This window comes from Asterias amurensis, chromosome 13, assembly GCF_032118995.1.
Source record: "Asterias amurensis chromosome 13, ASM3211899v1".
Classification (NCBI taxonomy): Eukaryota; Metazoa; Echinodermata; class Asteroidea; order Forcipulatida; family Asteriidae; genus Asterias; species Asterias amurensis.
Genome location: NC_092660.1, coordinates 18,606,140 through 18,614,100, shown reverse-complemented (window position 1 = coordinate 18,614,100; position 7,961 = coordinate 18,606,140). Strand labels below are relative to the sequence as shown.

The 7,961-nt window shown below is 39.0% G+C and overlaps 1 protein-coding gene across 1 annotated transcript; it reads right to left on the bottom strand.

The window, feature by feature from the left end:
- Positions 1–536: 536 nt before the first annotated feature.
- Positions 537–6,262, bottom strand: LOC139946019 (uncharacterized). Its single transcript, XM_071943601.1, has 5 exons — positions 6,067–6,262; positions 4,357–4,550; positions 3,436–3,623; positions 2,588–2,658; positions 537–2,191 (listed from the first exon to the last, which is right to left on the bottom strand). Exons 2-4 carry the CDS (start codon positions 4,524–4,526, stop codon positions 2,609–2,611), a joined length of 408 nt encoding a protein of 135 aa, XP_071799702.1. The 5' UTR covers positions 4,527–4,550; positions 6,067–6,262; the 3' UTR covers positions 537–2,191; positions 2,588–2,608.
- Between the last annotated feature and the right edge of the window lie 1,699 nt (positions 6,263–7,961).

Genomic DNA, 7,961 nt, shown 5'->3' with positions numbered 1-7,961 from the left:
CAGACTTTGCCTGCAATGCGTATAGTAAACACACGTGCAAAGTACATGTATGTCCAAATCGTGAGTTGGTACATTTCAAAAAGTGATTTTCTGCATTCAGCAGCAATACACCTGGTCGGCATTGCCGAAAAAAAAAAACCTCACGACTTGGTCCGTACATGCACTTTTTAATTGTGTTTACTCTACGCATTACAGGCAAAGTCTGCCTCGATTTACGTCACGAACAGCGCCCTCTCGGGTCGGGGTCTACTCTTAAATTTGTAAATAACATAAGAACTGATTTTTTAAAACCTTAGTTAACTGTTTATTCACATTCCACTCATCAAAAAACATTAGTGACAAAAGCTTTATTTTGAAAAAATACCACTTCCAGGTGACTTTAAACACTGCTTTTATAGTGTTCCCGCATTAATTCGGATTTCATCAAAGCTTGGCCAGAAAATGAAGATCTTGCAGAAACAAAAACCTGCCGTATCAAGCCGTTTGCTCTCAAACATAACACTTCTGCGCCGTGCTCAAGGCAAAGGTAAACTTTCAAAGTGAGGCCTACTGGTTGCGAACCAACAAACTTGACAAAAATAAAATGAACAGACAGCTGAAAATACGTATCAAAATAATTTATTAAAATATCACTCAACATCGTTTTAAACATAGGGAACTTAAAGGTTTTCAGAGCAAAACATCTCAATGTCTTAAAGTGCTTTATAGCTATTTAAAGTGCATTTAGGTGCGTTTCCTGTCCGGCCACGGACCAGTTTCATAGCGCTGCTTAAACGGTTAGCAAATTTAACATAGCAGACAATAATAATTTGCTTAGGCGTAAGCGTATTTCACAGGGTAGCAAGAAAATTAGGCAGCCACCTTGCGTGTTTACCAAGAATTTACACTGTTACGTCAATCATTAATTTTCACACAGTAATCACCGGAAGGTTTAGCATGACTTTCCGTGTGCTTACGGTTAGCAGCGCAATGAAATGGAAATCGCACAGTAAGCACAAAATCGGTGTTAAAGCAACTCAATGAAATTGGGGCCCGGTGTGCATGGTCGGCCGATTGCTATAAAAAAAAACATTCATTCATGTTAAGGCCTACCAGATGTTCTGACCAAATTCAATTTTGTTATTGCAAAACTAAATAAAACATTAATTCCCATGATTTGTTGCTTGGTTTCAAGCAAATTCAACACTATTATTTATAATATTTATAATATTACGTGTGACATTATTTTCGAACTGGACCATCTGTTTTTCTTTTGTATTTATGGCTTTCCATAGTTTTCCAACCTCGGATAGTAAAAACACGGGCTGTGACGTTGCGATAAAAATTTGCTTTAACAGACCCTTACGGTCGGACGGACCCAATTTCATAAAGCTGATAAGCAGAAAATAAACATTGACAAATTTATTTGCTAAGCAAAAATTTAGTGGGGCACAAGCCACAACAATGCAAACTTAATGTTATTTTGGCTGGTAACCTGTTTCTGTTAAGCAATACTTTCTGTGCTTATGCTTACAGGCTTAAGGTGGACTGATGAAGAGATTCTTATTAAAATAAGGTTACCAGCCAAATGAAGGCCATCTTTGATTTATTTTCTCGAACAGTTTTGCTTGCCAGAAAAATGGTTGAGCAAGTTAGCAGCTCCATGGAAGTGACCCATGGTATACTTTTGTATCTGCTCCTTGTTGAATAAATGCCGCAAATTTCACTCAAACATGAATTCAATTTTATTTTATAACAAAGATTTGTTTTTGTATAATAACATTTTAGATGGTACTTTGCTTAGTTTTAAAATAATAATACAAATAATATAAGATATTTCTCTATAAAAAAAAACAGAAACTATTGTAGGCCTAAAAAAAATAGTGTAGATCCTGGCGAATCGAAAATGCCCATGACAATTAATAAGACATTTTATTGTACTACAAAAACAAAGTATGTGTACGATGCCAACGTGATTTTGAGAACAATAATGCGAGTAATCGACGACTCTTTTATGACCCACTATGAATTTGAAAGCATTCCACTCGTCAAACCATAATCCACCTCTTAATACTTTCCACTGCGAAGTACCATTAGCTCCTGAAGCAAGACAAATCTAGCTTTGAAGAATCAACCAGGAAACAGAAGTCGGGCCATGTGTGTTCAGGGGACGATCAAACCTGTGATTGACCTCTCTGAAAAAAAAATATACCTGGAGGAAAACAAAACATTTGGATAAATATTATGTTGTCTTTGTTGTTGATTTGTGGGTTTTTTTTTTGGTTTTTTTTTCTCTTCTTCTTCTTCTTTTTTTTTTTGGGGGGGGGGGGGGGGGTTGGGGGTCAGGGATGGTGGTGTGTTTGGTTACCTAAAAATGCACAAAAATAACTTTTAAAGCAGAGACAAAGTAAAGACAAAAATAATGCTCCAAATGGATGCATTTTTTGAGAACTTAATGTGGTTGTGGTTTAGCTTAACGACGATATACAACCCCCACCCCCTCCCCTTCAAAGAGGGAAGAAGACAACTTGTTTTAAAATGGCATAACTTCAGAAAGTGGGTAAATCAAAACCAAGAGTCTCGCTTTTACCTTAATGTTAAAACTTACCCATTGTTATGTGATGACGTCTCACGATTTTGATGCTGCCAGAAATTCATCACGCGATAACAAGCCATCTCCTGCAACAAAAACAAAATCATGTTATTCATATAAAGGACCAAATAACTTGCAACCGGTTTTGGCAATAAGTTAACGATTTTAGTAGAGTCAGTTGGGCTTGACTTTTACAAAGAACAAAATTAACTGCGCAAGGGGTTGGATTGGTGTGTTGGCCTAAAAAAGATTTATTTTTACAAAGCACTAACAAATTTAAGATGAGTTGTAAATCGTCATACTGATTTGTTTGGTGACGTTGCACAAAGATTAATACATATCTTAAGGTCAAATTAAGCTCTTTGTGAAAGCCAGTACTAGTCCGTTTTAACGTATTGAGAATTTAAACATCACTGTTCAATATTTAGTCCGAAAGCTTGCAATTCATTGAACAATTTTGTGTGTGAAATATTTCTCTCTAAAATGAAGTCATATACTCGTGACCCCCACCCCAAAAAACAAATAAATGAATGAATACAATAAAATAAATAAACAAATAAACTACCCCCCCCCCCCCCCTCCAAAAAAACAAAAAAACAAAAACACGAACAGCTGATTTCGGTTGTTACAACCAAATATACTGAAATAGTATTTTACATGCTGAAAATTGTTCATGGTTTATTCACTATTATTATTGTTCTCCCGATTCGCACAGCGGATGAACCCCAAATTTCAACGTTTTTGTTGTTCCAGTAACTGTTTCTGCGATTTATTTGTCAGCTATGCCAATCCTGTTTAAAAGGGAGACACCCAACCATGGACGGAGGTAAAAACATATTATTTACATTCATGACCCAACGTACCATTTTTGTCGAATGTGGCCACAATCTGCACATAGTCCTCCGCGTTGCCCTTCCGCCTCACCCACTCCTCCTTGCTCACTTTAGTGTCGTCATCCGCGTCCAGTTCGTCAAATAGTTCGCTCATCATCTTATTCATGGCTTGCAATTTCTTGTCGAGGGAGACATCTTCGTTGTCATCTCTACGTCTTCTGCAAATTAGAACAATCCATTCAAAATTGAAATAACTTTTTAATAGGGCCTATAATAATTATATTAAAAAAGCTCCCCGCGAACGTAGAAGACAAACATGAGCAAAGAAGTTTGACCGTATGTCAAAATTTCCTCTGGATGGGTGTATCTATTGGAATATAGATATCTGTTTTCCACAGAGGTATATTTCTCCAGAGGAGTATTGTCGTATAAATATTTGATGCATAATGAGCGCATTGTTGGAAGTTAAATATAAGCGATCGTGCATGCACTGAACCTATGTACATGTATATGCCGCATGAATATTCACGTATTTTATGATTGCAGCGAATACCCAACGAACATTTTTCTATGTCACTTAGCTTGTAAAAAAAATGGCGAACGTGTTCCGTCGACCAAGGGCGTTTAATTTACTGCAAGGACGGTTTTTGCACAAGGGCGGACACAACTGCATATGCAAATGTGTTCGGGCGGACACAATTGCATTATGCAGCAGCATCTGGGCGGACACGGTTACATATGCAAAACCGTCCGGCGTACATTATTGCATATGCAATAACGTCCTCCGGATAGTATTGCATAGAGGACATAATTGCATGCAACACCAACACATTAATTTGGAGGTTGTTGGTAGTTCAAGTCATGCCCTGTATTATTTTTTGTTTTCATTTCAACCCAAAATAAAAAGTAAACAAATATTGTAAGATTTTTTTGGGGAACCGCGTTTCTTACCTGAATGGGTGCGGGGGAATCGGTCCCTTTCCCGGGTTGTAGACATTGCCACCACTCGCTGGAGACGGTGTGTGGCTCCTGCCTCCACTGCCTGTAGATGATGGTGAGCACGCCTCAGTGATGACCAGGATGCAGACTAGAAGAGTCAATGTGAGTACTATGCCAGACATGATTGCTTTGATGGTTTAGCAGTTCTAAAAAATATAACAAAATATAGAAATAAACAATTGCAACTTTACTGGGGTTAACCTTTTCGCCATCACCCGGTTATACAAACCATAATAATACACATTTTGACGGTTTCGAGTGCTATGGTTAAAACTACAATCATGATCCTAAATAAGGTCATATTCCTCGGTGAGCCGTTTCCAGAGGCGAAGCCGCGTGAAACTAGACCGCTCCGGGAGCATTATATTATTTGTTTTCGGTTCATCAAAAACGCTCCTGTTTTTTTTTGTAAGGATTCTCCTTTTTGATTCTATTTAGAAAACAAAAATTCCCATTCGAAAAGCACTACGACAGTAGTAAGATTTGTAAAATTAAATAAATAAATAAAGATATTGTTCGTTGTGCAGAAAAAAATCATCCGGTTCACCAAGGGAGTCAGAGTTTTATCCAAAACAGCCATTTTGTTTTAAACACACCCCATACATAAAAGGCCTATATCAAGGAGTTGACGTTGCAATGGGTATCATGCACATTGGAATAGTGCATCAGTTGCCATGGAATAGTACATCGGTTGCTATGGATTAGTACATCGGTTGCTATGGAATAGTACATTGGCTGCTATAGGATTGTACATCGGTTGCTATGGGATAGTACATCGATTGCTACGGATACAGTACCTTGTTTGCTGCTTGTTATTGGTAATTACTCAGAATTAATATTTAGCATAAAATCTCACTTGGTATCGAGAATGGGAAGTGGCGTAGTTTTCGGTAAAGTAATATTCCACAAATTTGATTTCTAGACCTCAGAATTAGATTTTGAGGTCTCGATTTTAAGTATCTGGAAGCACTCAACTTCGTGTGACAAGGGTGTTTTTCTTATACAATTATATCGCAATTTTGACTATTATTACCAATAGTGTCTAGTGTCTTTAAAATGACACTGATCGTGTGACGTGCCCTACAATCAGAATGTGTGTAAGGGGTGCTATACAACACGAATATGAATATGCATTATCTGAAATGCCCATAATACCAGACAGAACACATCAGAGCCCAACTTTCCCGAAGAAAAATCTGCTTAATACATGCCTAGTTGTCTTTGCTAAGAATGAAATGACCGGGCCACGCGGCTGCACCATAATATTTTGACTTGCAACTTTGCTAGAGCTTTTTGCTCTTGCAGGCTTTATAAGAAGGCATAACTGAATGACAAACAGATTTGCCTGCATATCATCAGTTTGTTTTACAATTGGAATTTCTCCAAAAGCATAATAGCATAAAATACAAAAAATTGAAACTCATATTTTTAGAGCAACTTTCAAGAATTAAACACGTTTTACTCTCCTGGTCGTAGTGGGGTTAAGCTAAAGTGAGGGAAAACAAGAAAGCCATTTTAGCCAAAAACCATGTGGACGTCAAATATTGCAACATAACCAGAAGATTTTGACACCTGTTGCGCAATCTAAACCACTCAAAACGATACTGAACCCCCCAAATCGACAGTTAAACTTGCACTGCAGACCAGTGTATTACAACTTACCTCAAATTTATTTTGCAGAATCAGAATATACTCTTGTTGGAGAAAGACGTTTCCGATGATCTTCTTCTTCAGCGTGTACGGAATACTTCTTCAGGGGTGCAGGGAGGTAGGACAGGCCGGCGTGTTGCAGAGCTAGTAGCACGGTCAGCTGTGAGGTGCCTCGGAGTTTGCGGTCGAGTGGTTCACAGCAGGGAATCCCTCCCCGGTTTATATAGGCAGTCACCCGGCCTTTCTTTACTCCGCATGGGCCTCCCTCGGGGATCAGCTGATCATCCGATCTCAGGCGATCTGACGTCACAAGAAAAAAGGGGCAATCCTAAGGAATGTCCAGGGGACCCTTTTTCTTTTCTTTGTTCCCGGGCATCCCCTTGTGGCCTCTACAGTTGGCAAAGCTCCATTCCACTGTCGGTCATTGTGCTGCTTTTATCTCTATGGGCCACAGGGCCCGTTTGAGCAGAAAATAATTGACAACTTTCTTTACTAAGCAGACAATGAATGGGACCACACCAGTCATACCAATTTCAAAGCTGTTGACAACTTTCTTTGCTAAGCAATATTGAGTGGGGCATTAGTTAAAAAAGGTAAACGTAATGACATTTGCTGCTAACCCATTTCTGTCAAGCAATATTTTCCAGTGCAAAGCAAGTTCTTATGCTTAGACGCTTTATGAAATTGGACCCATGGGCCCATCAATTTCAAAAAGCTGTTAAGCAAAAAATACTGCTTGACAACTGTCTTTGCTAAGCAATATTGTGGGGCACAAGCAGTCATAAAAGACATAATGAAAATTGATGACAACCCGTTTCTGTTTAAGAAACACTCTCTGTATAGAAGTTCTTGTGCTTACAGACTTAATGGAATTTGACCCTGGGCTCATCGTAAAGCTGGTAAGCAGAAAATAACAATGCTAAGCAAAAATTGAGTCGGGCACCAGCAGCAGCAACACTGGAACTCATAAATTTAGGCTGGTAACCTGATTCTGGTCAGGAATAAATACCTCCCTGTGCTTTGCTTACAGGCTTTGATGAAACTGAACCGTGTGGTCCCCCCCCCCCCCCTTAACACATTTCGTAACCCATCTTCTGCAAGACAACATGTTGCAACTCAGCATGGAGGAAAAAGAAATTCGTTTGGTGGTTATGCAATTGGAACTACGCACTCAGTACACGCCAATTAAATTTGATTCAAATACGTTTCAACTACAGTCAAAAGAAAGAGGATTGCGAAACTTCCAACCCCGATGACGAAGTCTTTGGTAATTGCTCCCCTTCCTCTTAGCTCTGCAATTGTTCCTCCATTCAAATCACTGAGTCCTGTGGGGACAATATTATTCCAGAAAAGTCCGGGCTTTGACAAAAAGCAGAACCGATCGTACGATACTCTGACGTCATAAAGTGGGCGGGGCATGCGATAGCTGTGCCGGCTGGTGATTGGTCAGTACTGTATCTAGGGTTAAAGAATAGCTGAAGATAGAAATAACTTTGATCACCCACTTTTAAGGAAACATTTCTTCGTGTGAATTCTGAGACGCTGATAGGTGTTTGGATAAACGGCCTAAATGGAACAGTGACCTCAGAAGACCCTTAACTTGGTATGTGGGTGCGTTGGGGGCGGATGGGTGGTATGATTTCATCTTGCTCTGTAATTCCACCGAATAATTTTCCTGAGTGATAGTGATATGGGTTTGTTAATTTTTGTAGGACACTAAACACAATGCATTTTCACAGATTTACATACGCATTGTTTGAAGATATGATGGTAGAAAGCTTCCATTATTGCTTGCTGAGGTGCTGCAGTTTTTGGGAAACGAGTAAAACAATGTCACGGGAATAATTTTCGTCTCAGAGACGAACGAAAATTAATTTAGCATTCACAACGTATTTTCTAGTACTGGT

What these genes read in the sequence shown, in the direction of transcription:
- LOC139946019 (XM_071943601.1), bottom strand. Translation starts at nt 4,526, where the DNA reads ATGTCTGGCATAGTACTCACATTGACTCTTCTAGTCTGCATCCTGGTC. An exon ending in ATTCCCCCGCACCCATTCAG is followed by an intron (nt 3,624 to 4,356) that starts GTAAGAAACGCG and finishes TCTAATTTGCAG; the next exon opens with AAGACGTAGAGATGACAACG. An exon ending in GGCCACATTCGACAAAAATG is followed by an intron (nt 2,659 to 3,435) that starts GTACGTTGGGTC and finishes TTTTTGTTGCAG; the next exon opens with GAGATGGCTTGTTATCGCGT.